The sequence below is a fragment of the Lissotriton vulgaris genome, chromosome 3_2 (assembly GCF_964263255.1).
Source record: "Lissotriton vulgaris chromosome 3_2, aLisVul1.2, whole genome shotgun sequence".
In the NCBI taxonomy this organism is placed as follows: domain Eukaryota; kingdom Metazoa; phylum Chordata; class Amphibia; order Caudata; family Salamandridae; genus Lissotriton; species Lissotriton vulgaris.
The window spans coordinates 110351598-110373717 of NC_141690.1; the positions used below are offsets into that span (position 1 = coordinate 110351598).

The 22120-nt window shown below is 47.9% G+C and overlaps 1 protein-coding gene across 11 annotated transcripts in view; it reads left to right on the forward strand.

Annotated features, from left to right (window-relative positions):
• Positions 1 to 22120, forward strand: part of PROM1 (prominin 1) — a 630080-nt gene that overhangs the window by 536280 nt on the left and 71680 nt on the right. For 6 of the 11 annotated variants that reach the window (XM_086964065.1, XM_086964060.1, XM_086964067.1 and 3 more), the window contains 3 exons: positions 9357 to 9410; positions 21483 to 21563; positions 21665 to 21733. In XM_086964065.1, the coding sequence (XP_086820191.1) occupies positions 9357 to 9410; positions 21483 to 21563; positions 21665 to 21733 (204 nt within the window). Of the gene's footprint in view, positions 1 to 5637; positions 5656 to 9356; positions 9411 to 21482; positions 21564 to 21664; positions 21734 to 22120 lie in introns of all 11 variants that reach the window. The other 5 variants (XM_086964059.1, XM_086964066.1, XM_086964061.1 and 2 more) reach the window with 1 other exon arrangement.

The window sequence follows — 22120 nt, forward strand, 5'->3', positions numbered from 1 at the left end:
TTGACCCACTTGAGGCTTCGCGTCTTGTGAGTTATGATCCTTGCTACACTAAACAATTGCGATACATAGCATTCTGTATGTGTGTACATACCCATATTTGTAACTTCAGGTACAAATGTTACTCTGCCAACAAAATCAGCTGCTTAAATGAGTATTATTTCTCACATGTTCACCTTCAACCTCACGTCTTATGTGAGAGTCTCACACTTTGATATCATATTGTTCTATTTTGATGGGGGGAATTTCCTTTCCATCTATAATGTGGTAGGATTCAGGTCCAGAAACTGGAAGATTTTACTTGATTGACTGATAGAATCTGCTTCTTGAGGTCAGAGTATCATAACACTACCATGAGTGTGCCTCTCGTATCTTTTCTGGCTCCTGAAGAGCATATAGGCTCTTTATATTAAGGGAAATCCCACATGGCTATGGGCTTCACATAGTGGGTCATGACAGTTTCAATATCTTCCATCAAGTCCAGATTCCATCTGAATAGGGACACTGTCCCTCATTTTCAGATTGACTACCACTTCGGTTTATCTATCTTGGCTTCTGCCAGTGAGTTCAAATCACTTGCCTACGTTCTGAACATATAACTGTTGCCCCCAATTTCACTGGCGACTACTCCGCTCTTGTAATGGTCTGAGTTGACTCTACAGCATCTCTTCTATGGCCTGAATTGTTGATAATGTTGCTTGAACATGTAATTCCTTGAAAAAACAAGAGACAAGAAGCATTTAGCAAAACAGGAACAGTTAGTTTAATTAACAATGCGGCTGGGAGAACAGTTACTGGCATAGAGTCTGAGGACTGTCTAAACTTACAATCAATCTGAGATGTGTTTATATACAATTAATTGAATGCCATAAACTGTTCCGGCGACCCTTGTATGGTTAGAAATGTGAGTTGCTACCTTTGCAGTTGTAAATTGATTTATTAGATGGGGCTTCTAGGTGGGCCTTGACCTTGCGTGGATACCATGTGGCCAGTGAGTAACTGTCCAGATGTCCGGCATTGGGAGCGAGTGATCACTGAGTGTACTGTGTTTGCTGTGTCCTGATTGGCTATATGTTCCCAACTTATGTGGTATCATAGCGACAGCACAAGGAAAGCCATGGCTCTTCAAGTGAATCTCTCAAAACTTGAAAAAAATGGACACGTCCGAGTTTAATGCCAATATTGGACGTCATGAGAGACAAAATGGGCCCCACGTTGTCATACGGCTTCGACATTTTCCTGGGCAAACTCAGTACAACACTAAACCAACATGTGACCAAGATTTATAAAAGGGTCTTTCAGCTGCCAAAATCTGCATCCGCTGCAAAGATCTGATTAGAACTGGGCCTTCTAAATTACGAAATGTCAAGCGCAGGTGCTTATCTAAAAATGTGCCACAAGGTAAGGTTGGCCGGAGCTGGTTCCCTCAAGTCACTGTTATGGTCAGACATTAGCTCTAGTAACTCTGGTGGGTCATACAGTCGGTTCTTTCACGAATGTGTACAGCAATTATCAGAAAGCGACCTCTGGAACCTCAACCTTAGCAATACATTTTTTAAAACAAGTGCTCAGAAGCGGATACGAATGTGGTCCTATTCTACTGATCAGTGTTGCTCGCAAAACACAAGCATGCATGGGCAGTAATCAACTCTTGTCAGTTGGCCTCTTTTCCACCATACCTGCCCTGCACATACCCTTTGGATTTAAAACTGCAGTTTATGGCACTCAGATTGTGGAATTGGCCTTCCTGAAACATTGAAACCACTTTGCTGTCACACATCAAATGAGCTTCTTTGTAGGGGCTGCTGGGACTCGGTGGAGTCTTTGGAGTACATTGAATGTCTCTGCTCAGCATTGCTGGCTATGCTCAGACTCAAACTGAGGCCAGAGTGGAATAAATTGGGAGTCCGGTCTTGCAGGCAGGCTATCATTGCAGCATTGAACCCAGAGAATACTGCTTTAAACATAAGCTTCAAACTCTTTATCCACCTTGCACATCGCAAGCTTAATCAGCAAATTCCAGGCCCTGTGTTAATACCAAGGTACGTGCATAGGTGGCTAAAATATTGTTATACCTTTGAAGTGACTCCCTAGCATAATCTGTGTACTATGCCCCTGCCACAATACGAAACGCGAACTCAATGACCTGTCAGTGACTATTGATTATTGACAGTTGTCACTCTGAACTGTATATTAACTTTGGGACACTTTTTTTACAAGTTAGTGCTTTATCTATAGCTTTAAGAAGTAACCTCTATTTTTTTAATAAACGTTTTTAACTGATACTATGCTTCCAAGTGTTTTTTTGTATTAGAAGAAACTTTATATTAACAATTTTATTGTTTTATTTCTATTGAGAATGGCAGGTGGAACTTAGTGAAAAAAATCTTTCAATGTTTTTCTACGTTTAGATTTTCTATACGTGGATTGTAATGATTTAATTAATCAAACAATAAAATATATATACTTATGTGGCATCTGACTTTATGGTGTTTTGGGAGCATGGGTACCCTTCTGGCCATATGTGCTTTATTGGGGCCAATCTCCTGTGACCATTGCGGTGTTGTAGCACTTATCTGTGGAATTGATCTGGGAGTTCCTGTTTGTTTGTCTGCTGGCTACGTGCTGCCCCACCTGTGACCTGTCAATCAATGACCTCAGGCCTAGGTCTCGGAGCATGCCTATCGTTATTCATATTGGCATCGACTTTCTCAATATTAACATTCCTCCCTTTAGTTGAATTTTCAACTACACTATCTAACCCATTCTTCGTGACATTACTTTATTGAGGGGCTGTTGTTCTTCCTAGTTACTTGCATTCCCCTCATTTTGAGGAATGCATTTTTTACAGCAGGAAATCCCCAATTGTATAGTTCCACACAAAAACAAGAACACAATGAAAACCGGCAACAATGATGTGCACTGACCGGAGATCAACTGAGGGAACCAAAAGAACCAATTCCAGAACCACTCCTGCTCAAGGGCACAGCCCTCCTCATGCTTGTCTCTTTGTAAATGATGCAGTGCTTAGATTGCAAGAGTCAAAGTTCCATTGTCCATATTGTTCTCTGTAGACCTTTGAATAAGAACTCGGTTTATTTTGTTAATTCAGAAACATTACATGGGTACTGTAGTTAATCATTTTTCTGGGTTCCTGTACTTCCCTTAGGGGTGTGTTCTCCACACTCCACTTGTTGCAATTTAAGGGGTCGGTTAGGATGGCGGACGGACAAAGCCCGTCCGCCATCCTGTCGTAGCATGGGACCGTCCGCCCTAATGGCGGAGGTCCCGTGCACCGAATTAGGATGCACCCGCCACAGTGGCGGGTGCATCCCACATTTTTAACATTGCGACGGTCAGTGCTGAAAGCACCGCCCACCGCAATGCTGAAAATGTATGTTGTGGGGTTCAAAGCACAACATGACAGGCACCGCACGGTGCCTGCTATGTTGTACTTTGAAACACAGGGGGGTACCATAGGTACTCCCCCATGTGCACCCCCCATCCCCCTTCACCCTGGGGGCCCGAAACGGGCCCCCAATGCAAAGACCGTATGTCTTTGCCGCCACGGAAATGTATTCCCCAAAACCCATCCTAATATGGCTGGCGGTGTCTGATAGACACCGCCACCATATTAGACCTTTTCCGCCACAGTCGGAAGGCGACCACGGTGGAAAAGCGGCGGACGGTCTTCCCGTCCGCCGCTAACTCACCAGCCATCCTAATGTGACGGGTGGTCTTTTTAGGGAGGATGGCGGACGGATTGCCACCACCAGCCCGGCGGGGGGAATCCGTCCGCCAACATAATCGACCCCCTAGTGAGGCACGAGAAGTGTGGCTCTGGTCGGGGTATCATTTTGATAGTTAAAAATTGAGGTGGCTTATTTGTAATCAAACAAATTTATCTCTTTAATGAGCCTTTGAGCCCCTCCTCCTCCTTTGCACCTAACTAGGTCTCAAGATCACATGTGTGTATTTCTTAGTTCTCGGCCTTTGCTGTGCAACGTGTCCCTCCGCCAGATATCTCTACTCTTGACCTATAGTGGACACTGGGGATCCCCCCATTCCCAGGCACCCCCCTCTCCCTAGCGCCACGTCCTGCTTCCTTTCAGCGCATTTGGACCTGGCTTGTGACTAAGGACTGCTGACGACTGGGCATGCTCCTGTCACTATTTTGGAGAGGTATTGCATGGTGGTCAGACTTTGCAAATTGGAAAAACTTGCTGAAAAAAGAGAAAGAAAACATTGCTGGGAGCATAAGAACATGAAGAGGCCAGGGTTAAGGCCAAAAAACTGGGACTGCCTCAGCAACTCTGGGATGTCTGGCTTCTCTGTCGAACCCCACCCCACCTAAGGGATTGGACTTAACATCATATGGACACCTCACCGCCTTTTGGCTCTTGTGCGTGTGTTGTGGAGTCTTCACTATCCCGGGCATTTGGTAATCCTGACTCTCGCTACTGGAGGACAGCTTTGTTTTAAAACTGAAAAGAGGGTTTGGGGGCCAGTGGGTGGAGACCTCTAGCTTTTGGAGGCGCTGTTCGGGTTACAAACCAGGAAGGAAACTTTCGTCCCAGGCCAAATGCACGACAATGGGGACCTCCCGACTTTAGGGATTGGAACCTGTCCTTTTTGACTGTTTGGACAGAGTGACTTGGGTGCTTGGGTTTTAAATACTTAATCAGGGAGCAGACCCCCCCCATCCCCCCCCATCCCCCCCCCCCCCCCCCATAAGATTGCCCTTCCCAGGGATGTGGCCGGCCAACCCCACCCTGGGGAATCAGCAGCAGAGTGAGGCCTTGGCTCCTGCAGGCATCTTTGATGGCGAACATTAGTGAGTAAACCCGGTTGACAGAGCTCATACAGCAGTCCTGAATCCCTAAAAACAAGTAAAAGCTTGGGTTTCCAACGTTGTCTCATTGGTCCTTCTTTTGGTTTGGTACAATTTTGGGGGATGTGAGTGAAGGGGTGCTATTTATTCGGGGGGTTTATCTTACCACACATTTGGACTCTATGTTTGTGTGAAGGCATTACCTCCCCAGCTAAGGATCTCCCTGTAAGACTGGTGCTTCTTGCACGCTTGTGGACGTGGTGGTCTTTTTCAATTTGTGTTGGACCTATTAGCCCATGAGTTCTTTACTTGATACATCAAGCACACTATCCCAGGAGCTTAGAAAGTAATAATTGATGCACTGTGTAAAGAGTGAGTAACACTACATTTTGCCGAATGCTACACTGCCAAGGAAAGTCTAAAATTCATACTGCTAAAGTCCATTTTCAATTTCCTGCCTAATTTTTATTACACATCAATGCTATAGCCGCCAAACATTTTTAGAATGGAGGCAAGTGTGAAGTCTGTTGCGAGAAAGAGACGTGTGTATGTTGTGCATTTATGTGGTTCTACCTTAATTTATGATGTTGTACAGTCAGTGTCTGCGACTCACTAGCAGTTATTAGTTTTTTCTTGTGAAGTGTAATCTGAACTCAGGTTGCTATGAATATTGAACTCACAAAGTTGTTCTGATCTATTTAACTGTGTTCTCTTCTTTACTTTTGTCAAGTCTTGCTCTGCTTCCTTTCTAATTAACAATTGGATATTTTCAACTTTTTTTCTCTTTCCTTTCCATTCTTGCTCTCAAGAAATATGTGAAAGCGAGGGTAAGCATATACTTTCACAACAGTGTTTCTTCTTACAGGCCTTTTGGTGTGTTTTTTATGAGAAATGATAAATGGTATTATCACTTTTCTAGTGGAGGGCGGGTCAACTCTTACCTGAGGTTAAACAATATAACCGATCTAGTTGCTCCATAGCGCACGCGCTACAGATGTGCCATCGTTTTACAATGTGAACAAACTTGCAAATTATTAGATCTGAAAAATCGACAGGATGTACTTGGGCATGGTTAGCTGACATTTGAGAGGACAGACTGGAGTCTTGGTATGGATTTTAAATGTGGGCCACTGAGGAGGCATTTCATAAATTACTTTTCTTTAAATTATTATTTTATTTATCATTTTTCAAAAGAAACAGTACAAAAAAGGAAAACTTAGGCAGAAGGTGTCACAATACAGTATATAATAGCAATGGCACCGGTGACAAGAGTTACGTCATTTCTTTACCATATAACTGAAGGAGAGAGCGCATGTACAAAAATGGGCACATTTCAGGCACGGAGAACCAGGTAGAAGTTCGAACATATTACTCAGGGAGTAGAGGAGCGAGAGGGGGGAACCAGCAGCAATGTTTTCAGTAGGGGCCATTGTGTTGGTGCATGGGAAGCCAGGCAAGGGGCTAGTCTTGTCGGTTGTTCGATGTAAGTAAGAAACGAGGGGGGCTAAGATATCAGTGGGGTGACTAGCAGCAGGCATCAGGTCCCAAAAGTCACCCAATAATGTTTAACAGTGGGCAGCGGCGTTTAGTCAACCAGCGACTGTGGGCGCTGGCTTACGCCCACAGTGGAGTGACACCCTGCGTTTGGCAAGGACTAGGAGTATGGCAGTGAGTTTGCGGTTAGCGTTAGAGATTTGTTTGACATAGCCAAGGAGACATACTAACGGACCGGAATTGATTTTCTCAGAGGTGATGTCTCCTATGGTTGCGCATACGGCCTGCCAGTAGGCAGAGAGCTTGGGGCACAGCCGAGCAAGGTGCAAGAAGTCAGCAGCGGGGGCGGAGCAGCGTGCACAACTATCGCAGGCTAGGAGCCCAATTCTATGCAATGAAGCAGGAGTGCGATATACCCTATGCATATATTTAAAATGTATTATCACAAGTGGTAATTAGGTCACAACCGTTTGATTTGATTGCAGCAATATAGCCAAACTTCTTGAGGGTGGTCCCTGCCAAGGTCCTCTCCACACGCGGCACAAGCTCTGTCAGTGCTAGCAGGGGAGGCGACAAGCGAGAGACCGTAGAGCCTAGTGACTAACTTACTAGGGGAGCTAGAGGTGTAGACCAACTCGAGGGCGGCCAGTGTCGGGGACGCTTTGGAAACGCGGGGTGGATGTCTTTACAAGTAGCACGAATCTGGTAGTAGAGACGTCGATCCAGCGGCCCAATATCTCCAGGCAGGGCGAAGAACGTATCGGCAGGGTAGAGGTCGGCGATAGTGGTTAAGCCTAATCCATTTCATGAATTTCTTAGATAAAAATTGCTTTTAAAATGCATTGTTCTATTGTAGCATTGATATTACACCCATAGTCCTCTGTAGATGCTAATAGCCAAATTGGCCAGCAATATCTTAATATGTTTGAGAAAACACACAAAGAAGTAAAGGCTTCAGTTCAGCTGCCACACAGTGCGCCACTTCAAGCTGAGTCAAATATCCTTGTGATATCTGAAACTGATTTGAGCATAATCAGTGATAGGATGTCATTTCCTCCTATCCAAGTCTATTCCGATGCCTGATTTAGGAAAAGGTGGTTGGTGCACATAGGACATGGTCTCGGTCCCAGGATGCTGTCCCAATGCGAAGCACATAACTGCATTAGAGCGGGACAGTGTGACTAGAGTATAAATATTAAGGCTGTCACTGGTGTTGCTACTTAGAGCAGGAAGGGCACAGCGTGCCCCTTATTTCCTCAAAAACTAAATATGTATTCTGATAGGGGGTTCCCCTTGTGGATACATACACCTGGGGAAGAAGCAGCAAGAGAGGAGCTCCTGTCAGTCCTGGACTGGTGTGCTGCTTCCTCCTACTGTGCCAGACTTACCACCAAGGCCACCTGACAGTGGTGTGGAACTGTATGCAGTAAGCTTTAGTTTCAGGCATAAGTGCCCTGCCAATCACCTGTGCAGATCAATGGGAAAAATTAGAATTCATTACTCCTGCCCCGCTTAGTCGGATGGAGAAATACATAACTAGCACTAGTTTAATGTTATTGACTGGTTCTAAATTGATACAGTGTACGTGGTTTAGACTAGTAATGTAATAGGATGAAGCCAAAAGATTTATTTCCGAACGTATCATCAACTTAGTTAAGAATTAACAGCTTTCACAATGGAGAAGTTGTACTCAAACCAAAGTTAGTATGTGTGGTTAGGTCAGTGAAGCAACAAAGCAACAAATTAGTAAGTCATGAGCTGTACAACCTGCAGTAGCTCCTGTGTGTTTCTACATACACAGTTTAATCTACTATTCGTATACAACCTATTACCTCAGAGTGCATTTTAGCATCCCGCTGCATTCCACACTCTTCACCATCTGGCCTGTTCCTCTCAATCTGAGGATCTACTTATGTGCTCTAGAACGTCTCCTCCATCAGGAAGCCGCCGTTTCCATCTGAGAAATACACAAAGCTTTATAGCTCCTTAGTGGGATCACCAAGACGAAGTTGTACTTGAACTGCTCAAGCTCTTCTATGCCCTCTTCCAATCCCCATGACTGATTTGCAAGCTTACCCTGGAATCTTTCCCTGCACCTTCCTATTTTCCTGCCTTCAAATCCTTTGGCTTAGCTGAAGGCCCAGCAGAGAGGAGGGGCAAGGACATGGAGGCATTATTTACTGGGCACTCCTGTTTTTGAGGGCCCCATGCTGGTTTGAACAACATTTAATTATAGATTTTAGAACATTAGGCTTAGTTCTGCTAAGTGCTAACCACACACTGTATTGATAACAATACACGCAAAGGATGCAATGCAACGTCCTTTCGCACAGCCACAAAACATTAACAGTTCACTAGTCCTCTCATGCTTCTCTTTGGATCTTTCTTTGGTTTGGACACCTGTAATATTTTGGGTAAATAATGGTGATTCCCCAATTCAAACTGCTGTATGAAACACATGGCAAAGCAAATTAACACACAATTATGGACGCCAGTAACACATTTAATTAAAAAAAATAACATTGCCGATGGGGAAAAAAACGTCTATAAATAACGGGTTTGGTGTGTGTCCCTCTTTCCCCCGCTCCTGATGACGCTATCTTCATCCTTGCACCCACTAAATGTTTCACCTTCCACAGCCCCCATTTCTACAACAAGCTGAGCATCTCCGGGACCTTGTTGCTTTAATTCCACACTGTTTACACACTTTTCCATGATTTAACTAAAAAAGATTTTATGTACTCTAATGTCAAAGTTTTTATGATAACTGTACTTCCACCTCTATAGTATTGGTCATTGTTTTGACACTTATGTAGCATTGTGGTTCCCGGGGGGGGGGGGGGGGGGGGGGGTTGTTGAGGGGGGGGTTCTGATCAGCACTATATAACAAAACACAAACAATTAATAGAGACCCCCTGTAGCACATTGTGTCTGAGTACAAGTGAAATACCTGAACCCTTCTTTGTCTTAAGCTCTGAATTCTAAATATCTTTTTGCATTGCAAAGGTTAATCGATTTCCTTTTTCTTCACAAGACAACCTTAAACCAGAGCATTAGGGTTCTCCAAAGATCAGCAGAGGAGCTTGCGGTATGTTTGACTTTTTATTTTGCTATACTATTATTTATCCTACACCCTACAAACAGACTCTCGTTGATAAGATAATTTTGCATGCTTTGAGTCCGAGCAGAAATTAACTGAGAAGCATATTCCACAGGGCTGTACATGTAAGCACCTTCAAATGCTCTTTGGAACCTTAAATGTAGCTAGGTTACTGTGGGTTAGGCCTGTCATGTTTCCCTTTGGCTCTCCCTTTGGTATGGACACCTTAAATATTGGCGGCAATTAATGGTTATTTCCTCATTCAAACTGCTGTATGAAACACCATCTTTCATAGATGTAGTGATAACCTAAGAATATCTCAGAAAAACGGATACAATTAGCTTAATTGTCCTGCTCGATTTATCTGACCTCCAGGCTTCTACAGCCCTTGCAAATAGTGTACACTAAAACATGCTACTAATCAGAATATTTTTAAACCAATTTTATTCGAGGTTTCTCTCTAGTCCCTGGTTTCACTTCATAAAAAAATCTTTTTTCAAGCAGTGTTCAAGAGATTGTTCTAAACTTACTCTGGGTAAATAGCAGTGTCGAATGATGAAAAAATATAAGGCAGTGCTTCAAGATGTGTACCACGTGCTAAGGGCCTGATTCAAGGCAGTGCTTCAAGATGTGTACCACGTGCTAAGGGCCTGATTTAGTGTCTCTACTCTGTCTTTGTAGAGGAGAACATTAGGTCTACCACCCTGATGGACAGAAGACCACCATATTTAGAGGTCACTGTCAGCCCAGTGGTCAGCTGTATGCGCACAGTGGAGCCTTTGCCATGGCAGCTCCTGTGAAGACTTGAACGTTTAGAGCGCTGATGCTGCTGTCTTTTAGGCAGCTATGCACTGAACTTTCATGCACAGAACCTTTTTAGGTCTCGCGCTTAGCGTTGCAGTGCACAGCACTGTCCGCGCAGTGCAAGACCTCTTTTACGGGGTTTAGAAAGCTACCCACACCCTCGTCCGTGTGGGTTTGCTTTCCCCGTGTGGTATTGGCTTGCGTGTTCTTTTTTTGAAAAAAGACGGCTCGCGATTCGGCCGCCTTAGTCCCGGCATTGAGAAACTCATTCCCGACAGTGGTTAGAATGCGGCAGCAGCGTGCGTTCGCTTTGCTGCTGCGCTCCCTCCCCCGCTCCTCTGTGGTGCGTGCGTACCACTAGTTGTTTACAATAGCGATCGCGATGCTATCGCTTAATCACGGCACCCGTGCTTTACTTATAACATTAAAAGTAAAGTGCGAGTGCCGCAATTATACCACAAGTAAAGAAATAGATTTTTTTTTTTATTTCTTTACTTTTGGTATAATCTCGGCACCCGCGCTTTACTTTTCATGTTATAAGTAAAGCGCGGGTGCCGCGATTATACCAAAAGTAAAGATTTTTTTTTTTTCAATTTCTTTACTTGTTTTCCTCTGTTATCAAGCCACCGGGTTTACATTTCGTGACTAAAGACTAGAGTGAACTATTGCAGTAGTCTGCACTTCCCCTCCCCTCTGCTGTTCCAGGCATGTGCCTTCTCGGTCTTATGACAACACCGGCCCTGCACCACTTCCGGTCTGGCTCTTAAAGCTGCACTGATGTCAACTCGGATTATTGCTGCCTTTTACAATTCAAACAGCAGAGTAACTTGTTTTTCTTAATCCCTCAAGAGCGACGTGCAAAATGGCCGGTTCCCATTTTGGAACTCCTAGCAAAAAGGCGTTTCACTGATGCTAGGTAAAAATGGTATTGTATGTTTATCAGAGCTCGATGACTATATATACAGTTTTTTTCTTTCCAAAACACAGATTTCTTTGTTAAATTCTAAGAAATCTGCACCTTGTGAAAAAAAGTACATCTTTCTCTTTGATAGGCGTGGGCCAACACTTTAGATATCAGTGTTGAAACACATTCTAACTATGCGTTCCGCAGCAGCGCCAGCCATATACGCTGCTGCTTTTAGGGATTAAAACTTGGCTTGGAGGCGTTTCCATTCTCGGAAAGGGAAAGCTCTCCACGTGAAGAAGTGTGGGTCGGCTCGGAGGTCAGGCATGGTTTCGATTTAGGCAGTGGCGTCACTTGGGTTGGTGTCACCCAGTGCTGTCCGCCCCCGCACCCTCCTTGTGACGCTACTGTTGTTATAACCCTCTCCTCCTGCTGGAAACTGCTAGAGCCAACCTGTTCTAATCTTTGTGCTGGGCATTGCCATAGCGTCCAGATACCCCCTGCGACTTGAGGAGGTGGTTGTGACAGAGCCCCGCTGTTCATTTTTAATCTCTCGCTAGCTGCAGCTACCACCTATCTGAAAGAGACACGTTAGTGATAGATTCCTTACCTTAGAATATCCCCAGGCGTCAGACTGGATCCGGAAACTTTTGCGTAGCAATACCCCTGCGCGCCGGTAGGCGTCGTCTGCGGCTCCGCGTCCGTCGTCGGCGTCGTGAGCGCCGGGATGACGTCGTCGGAGTACTTAGACGGCGCCCATGCGCGCTGACGTCAGTTCTTCTTTTTTTTTTTTTGATCCTTTTGATCTTCTCTTTAGTCGACTATCTCAACTATCGGTGCCAGGGATGCCCGGGTTCAAGCCTTGTTCGAAGTGCGGCCGACTCATGTCGGTCACGGACCCCCATCGCCGGTGCCTGAAGTGCTTAGGCCTCGACCACGACGATCGATCCTGCTCCGACTGCCGGGCCCTGACGTCGAAGGCTAGGCGGGAGCGGTCCCGCAAGCGTCTCGAGCTGAGGCAGTCGGCCCCGCGCCGCTCCAGGTCCCGGTCCCGGTCCCACGGGAGGTCGAGGGACAGGTCGCGAGGTCGGAGTCATCGACGTTCCGGAAGTGGACACCGATCGTCTGGTTCCAAGTCCTCAGGTAAGAGGCATGAGAGGTCGGAGCTACACCATCGATCCTCCGACCCGCCCCGACGCTCGCACGATGCGGCCGGGGACTCGGGCGACACCGCCCACGCGGCTCCGCGGGAGTCGCAAGCGTCGCCGCCTGCCCCACACCTTCGGGTCCCTGGGCACGGCGCGTCGCAGGAGGAGGTCGAGAGGTACCTCATGGCCATGAGGGCCCTCCCTCCTCAGTCGGTTCCCGTGGCGCCTTCGGGCCGATCGGTTCCGTCTGGAGGTCCTTCCGGGTCGGGCGCTTCGGCCCCGACGACGTCGGGTGCTTCGGCCCCGGCGCCGCTGACGACTTCGGTCCCGGCGCCGCACGACCTCGCTGGATCCGGCTCCGGATCCGGGACCTCGCCGGTCGACCTTACGACCTCGCCGGCGCCGTCCCCTCAGGTGTCGTCCCCGGCAGCCGATGTGGTTGCCGCCCCCAATGTTTCCTACGGTCCTACTCAGGAGTCGGAAGGGCGCCGCTGGGCGCCGATTCCGCCGGCCTTTGGAGACTTTTATCTCCACGAGGAGGCCCTGGCTGTTAATCCTGGTCTCCAGGAGCCAGGTGACGAGGAGCAATGGGAGGGGTCCGAGGACCCTCTGGCACGTGATTGCCAGTCGCAGCAAGACTGGACATATGAGCTTGGGGAGGCCAGTGGTATTGACACCTCGCCAGACACTGGATTTACGTCGCCCCCGACTGTGGCTTCGGAGGCGGGTTCTGCTTACAGCGTAGTGTTGACGAAGGCAGCTAAGGCCTTAAACCTTCAGCTCCCCGTCGCGGCCGTGAGGACTAATCTCCTCACTGAGGTCCTCAAACAGCAGTCAGGCTCCGCGGAGCCCCTCCTGCCGTTCAATGAGGCCTTGTGTGACGTTCTTCTGGGCACTTGGTCCAAGCCCGCCACAGGCCCCCCTGTGGACAGGAAGGTGGCCAGACGCTACCGCCGGTTACCGGGCGACCCATGCTTTTTGTCCACCCATCCCACCCCCGAGAGTCTGGTCATCCAGGCCTCAAACTCCCAAACCGCATTCCCGTCGGCCCGCCCGACAGGGAATCCAAGAGATATGAACAGTTCGGGAAGAAGGTTTTCTCGTCTGTGAGCTTAGGGCTGCGGTCTGTGAACACCGCCTGTCTCTTGGGCCGCTACACCCACACCCTGTGGGACACGGTTGCGGAGGTGCTGCCTAGATGCCCGGAGGAGGTCCAGGCTAAACTCAGCCAAGCCCTGGCGGACGGCCGAGATGCAGCACGCTTTTCTATCCGGTGTGGGCTGGATACTACGGACTCACTGGGCAGGGCGATGGCAACGACGGTGGCGGTTCGACGCCACGCCTGGTTGAGGTCCGCCAACTTCTCGGCCGATGTCCAGGCCACCCTCCTGGACATGCCGTTTGATGGCCGTCGCCTCTTCGGCGACAAGGCAGACCATGCGCTGGAACGTTTCAAGGACTCCAGGGCTACGGCCAAGTCCTTGGGCCTTACGGCCCCACGCCAGCAATCGGGTGCCTTTCGCTCCTTTCGTGGCCACGGAAGGGGCGCCCCACCACGTACCGTCAGCCACGCGCCGCAGAATGTTCAGCAACGCAGTGGCGGACGTGGGAACCGCCGTGGCGGTGGTCGGGGCCAACGGCGAGGCCAGTCCACACCTCCCTCAGCAGCCCCTGCCTCAAAACCTTCCTAGTCCGAGTTTTCAGGCCCATGTGACGCCTGTGGGAGGCAGGGTTCGCCATCACCTCTCCCACTGGCATACAGTCACTTCGGACAGGTGGGTGCTGCAGATTGTCCGAAGGGGCTTCTCCCTCCCCTTCGAGTCATCCCCTCCATCCATGCCACCTCAATACCACCGTGTGTCGGGGGATCACTTGCAACTTCTGCAAGAGGAGGTTTCGGCCCTCTTGGCCAAGAGGGCCATCGAGCGCGTTCCTGGGCCAGAAGTAGGACGTGGTTGCTACTCCCACTACTTTCTGGTACCCAAGAAGGGCAAAGGGGGCCTACGCCCTATCTTGGATCTGCGGAACGTCAACGCTTCCTCCGGACGGAGAAGTTCAAGATGCTCACTTTGGCTCAGGTCCTGGCTGCCCTGGACCCAGGAGACTGGATGGTAGCGTTGGACTTGCAGGACGCCTATTTCCACATCCCTGTCCTGCCGGCCCACCGGCGTTACCTGCGGTTCACGGTAGGCCAAGAGCACTTTCAGTTTACCGTGCTCCCCTTCGGCCTTACCAGCGCCCCACGGGTGTTCACGAAGGTGATGGCGGTGGTCGCAGCCCATCTGCGCAGGCAGGGGGTATCAGTCTTCCCCTACCTCGACGACTGGTTGTTGAAGGCGGGCTCGCCCCAGACAGTCGTCAACCACCTCCAGACTACGGCCGACCTCCTGCACTTGCTGGGGTTCTCCATCAATGTGCCGAAGTCACACCTGTGTCCCTCTCAGAAGCTCCTCTTCATCGGAGCGGTTCTCGACTCGGCGCAGTTTCGGGTTTACCCACCCGAGCAGCGGGTTCGGGATATTCAGGCTCTGGTTCCCATCTTCCAGCCGTTATCCCGGGTCTCGGTCAGGTTGACGCTGCAGCTTCTGGGACTGATGGCCTCCTGCATCCTTCTGGTGCGTCACGCCAGGTGGCGGATGCGGGCTCTGCAGTGGGACCTGAAGTTTCAGTGGGCCCAGCATCAGGGCAACCTGTCCGATCATGTCCTGATCTCAGAGGGCACTGCGAGACAACTGCAGTGGTGGCTCATGGACCGCGACTGGGTCAGTGGCAAACCCCTCTCCCTGCCCCAACCGGAGCACGTAGTTGTGACGGACGCGTCCCTCCAAGGCTGGGGAGGCCACATGGGAGAGGCGGAGATCAGAGGCCTCTGGTCTCCGGCGGAGTCCCGGCTCCATATCAACCTTCTGGAGCTGCAGGCGATTCGTCTAGCACTGAAGGCATTCCTCCCCTCTGTCCGAGGGAGCGTAGTGCAAGTGTTCACCGACAACACCACCGCCATGTGGTACTGCAACAAGCAAGGCGGGGTGGGGTCGTGGACCCTCTGCCAGGAGTCTCTGCGCCTCTGGCAGTGGCTGGAACATCAGGGCGTGACCCTGGTGGTTCAACACCTGGCAGGCTCTCTGAATGCCAGGGCGGACGAACTCAGCCGCCGGTGCATGATGGATCACGAATGGCGTCTGAACTCGGACGTGGCGCAAGGTCTCTTTCAGCAGTGGGGAGAGCCTTGGTTAGATCTATTCGCCACAGAAGAGAACGCGCAATGTCATCAGTTCTGCGCGTTGGAATTTCCAAGGCGGCACTCGCTCGGAGACGCTTTTCGTCGCGAGTGGAGCTGCGGTCTGTTGTACGCCTTTCCGCCTATACCACTTCTGCCCAGAGTGCTGAAGAAGATCAGGCGCGACCGGGCCCAGGTTATCCTTGTGGCTCCGGACTGGGCACGAAGATACTGGTATCCCGAGCTACTCAGCATGTCAGTCGATCCCCCGATTCGTCTGCCTCTTCGGGAGGACCTTCTGTCGCAACAGCAGGGGACGGTCCTGCACCCGAACCTGTCCAGTCTCCACCTACAAGCTTGGAGATTGAGCGGCGGCAGTTGAGGCCCTTTGACTTGCCTCCCGAAGTCTGTGATATCATTCTGGCAGCCAGGCGTCCCTCCACAAAGTCGGTATACGCCTGCCGGTGGAACAGATTTGTGGCATGGTGCACAGCAAAGGCTGTGGATCCTCTCTCGGCACCCCTTTCGGAAGTGCTGCTCTTTCTTCTTTCCCTTGCCCAGCAGGGCTCTGCTCTGGGCACTCTTAAAGGGTACCTTTCTGCTCTATCAGCTTTCTTGAGGCTACCAGATCACCCTTCTTTATTCAAGTCCCCTATTGTAAGTAGATTTCTGAAGGGCATCACGCACATGTTCCCTCCTGTTCCCTTCGTGATGCCCCAGTGGGACTTGAATCTTGTTCTCACTTATCTGATGTGTGCTCCCTTTGAGCCACTGCATAACTGTCCTCTTCGTCTCCTTACTCTGAAGACTGCCTTCCTGGTTGCCATCACCTCTGCCAGGAGAGTGAGTGAGCTCCAGGCTCTTTCTTCTTCTCCACCTTTCCTGTCTGTTCATCCTGACAAGGTGGTGTTACGTACACGACCTTCCTTTCTGCTCAAGGTTGTCACGGCCTTCCACATCGTGCAGTCCATTACCTTGCCCACTTTCTTTCCGCCTCCGCATCCCTCGAAAGAGGAAGAGAGGCTCCACCATCTGTATCCAAAACGTGCGCTCTCCTACTACCTAGATCGCACACGCCAATTCCGGGTGGATGACCAACTCTTCGTTGGTTACGTGGGCGCAAAGAAGGGTAAGGCTGTGCACAAGAGGACCATCTCTAGGTGGATCATCTTGTGTATACAAGCATGTTACTCCATGGCGAGGAAGGAGCCCCCGGCTGGATTGCGGGCTCACTCCACTCGGGCCACGGCAACAACAACTGCCCTGGGCCGCGGTGTTCCCCTGCAGGACATCTGTCAGGCAGCCACGTGGGCCTCGCTGCACACGTTCGCAAGACACTACTGCCTGGACAGTCAAGTCCGGAGGGATGGCTTCTTTGGCCGTTCCGTCCTCCAGGACTTTCTGGTGTGATATTGGTTCGCAGACCCACCACCGGGGTTGGTATTGCTGGGGTATCTATTCTAAGGTAAGGAATCTATCACTAACGTGTCTCTTTCAGATGCACAAGTTACTACTTGTGTAACGATATATCTGTAAGAGACATTAGTTAGTGATAGATTCCTTACCGACCCACCCATCCTCCCCGTTCTGCGAACCGATATCTAGGGTTAAGGTCATCCCCTTTCAGGGCCCTAGTTTCATGGCACCAGTGTTGGTTCTATCATGGCTCTGCGTATCTGGTGCGGAAAAGCTATGTGTCAGAACTGACGTCAGCGCGCATGGGCGCCGTCTAAGTACTCCGACGACGTCATCCCGGCGCTCACGACGCCGACGACAGACGCGGAGCCGCAGACGACGCCTACCGGCGCGCAGGGGTATTGCTACGCAAAAGTTTCCGGATCCAGTCTGACACCTGGGGATATTCTAAGGTAAGGAATCTATCACTAACTAATGTCTCTTACAGATATATCGTTACACAAGTAGTAACTTGTGCACCAGTGCATTAAGAGAGCTCCGCTGCCTCTGTTCCCATCCCACCAGTCCCCCTGCACCCCACCCCAGCTCCCCTCCTGTCTTGCGCTTGCACCGTCCTGTGGGGTAAGAGCTTCCGACTTTGGAACTGGAGAGCCAGGTTCGAGGCTCGGCGTCGGCTCAACATCCTGTGATTCTGGGCAAATCACAATCTCCCCGTGCCTAACAAAATTAGTATGTTAGTGAATGTAACTGGTGCTCGTGTAAAGCGTTCCAGTATGTTCGGGTTGAGTTCGCGCTATATAAAACAGCAAAAAAAAAACAAGCATTTGCAATGCAATAGGTCTTGCATTATTAAAGTTTGAGCTATTGGTGTTGCATTATTTAGCAATGCCATTAGCTCAAACTTTAATAATGCGAGACCTATTGCATTGTAAATGCTTGTTGTATTTTAGAAAGCAATCCCAAAGCGGGAGTTGTGTTTAAAAAAAACAAAAGAAGTGATGACAATTTCTTTTTCTGCCTGTGGCTGCCAGGTTTTCCCTGGCAGTGAGGGACAGACAAAAAGGTTATTCTGTATGGTTGGTGGAGTAAGTTTTCGTACAGCAATGCCAGAGTGGGCACCACCATTGGAATAATGATGGTCCACTGAACTCAGAATAAAGTGGGGGGAACCAAAGGTTTGGCAGACAGGGTACTCCCTCACAATTGTGATGGAGCAGCCCATCCCCCAAATGTGAAATAAGTCCCCCAGGCTTGAATTTGGTGTGTTGCAGTGTTGAAAAAGCAGTATTATGTATGTGTTGGTGGTGAAAGTTATCACTCTGGCGAAAAGGTATACGGTATACACAAAAATGGAGAGTCCACTTTTATAATGCCTTTGGTTTCTCTCTTGTTACATTTATGCCCTCTTTATAAGTGGGCTACAATTTAATTAGGGGATACTGAGGGACAACTCCAGGCAGTATCCCCGCACCAAATTTCTGCGATTACAATTGATCTCCCTGGAATAACACATTTTAATCAACAATTGTGTCTATACATGGGTTACTGTATGTGTTTATACATGTGGCATGCCACAGCTGAATCTGTTTAGACTCTTTTATTCTATTATCCATATATAGCATAAGATTTGCTGAGTACTACAAGTTAGTGGTACTTCTCAGAAAATCAGTCTGCAACCTAAAAACTACTGACTGTGTTTGGATGGGAGCATCTATGGTTGCACATCCTGTATTCTCAGATTGCCTTGAGCATCATCTATAATTGAAAGTTAAACCTGAAGAGGAAAAAATGCCATAATCTTATCATTTTTAGGTTACGCAGTGCTTTGTACTTTCACATTATTTCTATAATAGGGTACTTTAATTAAGTAAATAGACCTTTCTCTGAAAATTAACCTGCACAATTGCATTTTGCTGAGCCTACAAAAATTTTTCATTAGGTTCAGATTTAACTTTTGCAATCTAGAATGTTTTCTGATGTTGAGTTGTAACGGTGACATGCCTTGTTTCCTGATATTTGAGGCGTTGAACAAATCCATCTTTTTGCCGTGTTGCCTCATTCCCTTTTGTTTTCTCATTCAAGAACTTTGGGTGGAAGTAAAAGTTGGGCCTGGTTCTGTGGCAATTTTCGGCACATTGATTTAAGGTTACCCATCAATGGCATGTTAGTCCCCTTTCTAAAATCTGTTGCTTGGGCCTCTGACACTTAAGAAAATCCTTGTGGGACAGGTTTTCTGACCATCATGCTCCACAGTGATATTTGGATCTATTTTGGTGCAACTTCTGATCTTCAACAAACTTAATTTGAAGAAAACCAGGTTTTACCTTTAAAATCGTCAAATCGATACCAATATCAGCAGTGAACAGGAAGCAGTTTTAAAACACCCACTTTTGAACCAACATTGAGTAGCAGCCTCCGGAACACTCCTTTGTCTAGTTAAACATTAACTGCTGACAGCCACCCTGCTGCCTCTGTCCCTAGACGTTTTCCCTGACCTACGGTGAATCTATTTTCTGACCAACATGGTCAGAAATATTTGGCCTTATTTTGAAATTTGTTCAAAAACTTTTAATTGTGACAAACCAGCTTTTACATTTTGTATCACAAAATTAGTACTAAGATCCCTATCGAAGTGTAAGCGAATTTGAAATACTCACTTTGGAACATACAACGCTCCTTTTTAAGTCAGATGTTTCTGTTGGTACTGGCCCTTTCTGCCGGGTCACCCCCAACCTTTTTGCCTTTTGCTGAATTTGTTATTTTTGACCATAGGACTTGGTGCAATTTATCACTGCTAATTATGAAAAAACTATTAATACTTCAGTGGTTGAGCAAAAAGATGTATGGTTCCAGTGAGTTAATGTAACTCAGTTTGTCACAATCTATTGTTGTGCTGCACAAACAAATATTGGTTCTATGGCATTTTGTCCCGTGTCAAGGCGGCGGGCATGGGGTAACAGGTACTGACCTGGATAGGTTCCTTCCTGGCCGATCGTACTCAGGCAGTCCACCTTGCTGAATTCTCTGCCCTGCCCCGCACGGTGAATTGTGGCATTCCCCAGGGATCTTCCCTCTCCCCCCTCTTATTCAATCTTTAAATTTTCCCCCTTATTTCTGCACTGCAACAACTGGAGGTCACAGTCTACAACTATGCTGATGACCTCCAACTCATTTTTAATTTTTCTTCCCCCCCATCCGGCGCCGCTAGCCTCCAGTCCGTGATGCTGTTTATCCGGGATTGGATGAATTCAAACCATCTCAAACTCAACCCGGATAAGACAGAACTGATTTTAACTGGAGGCAGTGGCAACCCCTGGTCTCCTTCATTTTGGCCCCCCCTTCCCTTGGCTCACCTCCCACTCCCTCTTTTTCAGTCAAAACCCTTGGTATTACTCTCAATCAAGATTTGACACTCCATTCAACACATCAGTTTTGTTGTTTCTTCTTGGTTTTTCACCCTGCGCATTATCAGGAAAGTATCCCGGTTCTTTTCTCCCTCTGCACTGAAACTTATAGTGATGGCCATGGTCTTATCCAAGATCGACTACGGGAACATTATTTATAATGGTGCTCCCGCTTACGCACTCCAGCGCCTCCAGCTGGTGCAGAACCAGGCTGCTCGCCTGGTACATGGCCTATCCAAATATCATCACTCTTCCCCCCTTCTTATTGCCCTTCACTGGCTCCCCATTAAACAACGTGCTCTTTTCAAACTTGGCTGTCTCACTTTTCAAGCTCGGGCGGGCACTGCCTCTGCTTTTATCAACTCCATCATCGCTAATTACTGCCCCTCTAGAGCGTTACGCTCCTCTTCTAAATCTTTATTAGTTATCCCCCGATTTAAGAAAAAAAGATCGGGAGGTCAGAATTTCTCGGTTTTTGCACCTACCTTCTGGAACTCTCTCTCACCCCAGGTCAGACTTTCCCCCTCCTATCTTGAGTTTCGCAAAGCGCTCAAGACTTTTCTGTTCCAACAAGCTTTCAGCCTTATAGCCCCCTGTGTTCGCCTTAGCTCAAGAACCCTCTAGCGCCAAGAAACTGCACAGTGAACGCTCGCTTTATACATTTTTTAAAATTCAAAATTCAAATATATTTACTCACGATTCAATGTTGTTCCTGCGCTCCCCATTCTCTGTGGACATTATGTTAGCCCTAGAATAGCAGTGACTAAAGGGCAGCCCCCTATTTTCTTTAACTATTTCTGCTGGCATCATAATTGTGAGCCAACATTTCATGTCCACAAAATTTGGGAATAACAGGATTTGCATTGGTCACGTTCCAATAAAAATTAAGCCCCATCTTCTAAATATATGTGCACGCAATCCAGGCAGGCTTTCTGTAATGGGCATGGAAACATCCACTTACAAATGACATATACTTGATGGTTTTTAATTCAAAAGTGAGTGTTTATTAGGGTATCTGCATGTCTTTATTGCAGCCAACTGAAACTGAAAAATGAACGAAGAAATACAAGAATGTAGTTTGTTGTGTTGTTGCATTTGTTTGGTGCAGGCCTCACATAAGTTAAATTCTCTATTTAACAAACTGAAACATTATATTTTCTTACTCAGGGAAAAATCTCGAGTGTAATTGCATCAATTGACGCAGCTCAGTTTCTAATAAACAACAACGCTTCAACAGTTATCATCAAGGTAAAGGTTTTCATTACTCTCTTTGGACTGTTGGAAGTTTTTCCTTTAATTTGGTATATGCTTTTTATAACCCAAGATATTCTTTTCTACACCTGTTTTAGGAATCCAAAAGGTTTGCTGACTCAATTATTGGATACTTTGTACAGTATATTCAATGGGTGAAAGACTCAGTAAGTAACTATTATGTATTCTAGAGATTTAATTTGGAATTTTTTTTTATTGTCAAACATAGTTTATTCTGATGGCATATAGTTACACAGCGGGGCATATTTATGTTGGGTTTGCATTTCCCTTGCACCACGCATGGGGGCGCAAGGGTGACAGAGAGCCTAAGTTGGATTTAGCAAGCCACCCAAGGCAACCATGCATAGCCCTGGATGACGTGATAAATGCAGAGTAACGCAACGAGGCGTAGTGCAAATCGCTGCAGAATAAATACCACTACAACGCATGCAATTACAAAGCGGTTGTTACAACGACCGCGTTGTTACATCGCAGTACCATTACAATGCAAGTCGTTACAACGACTTTGCTGTAGGGGGCGCTGGATGTTGGAA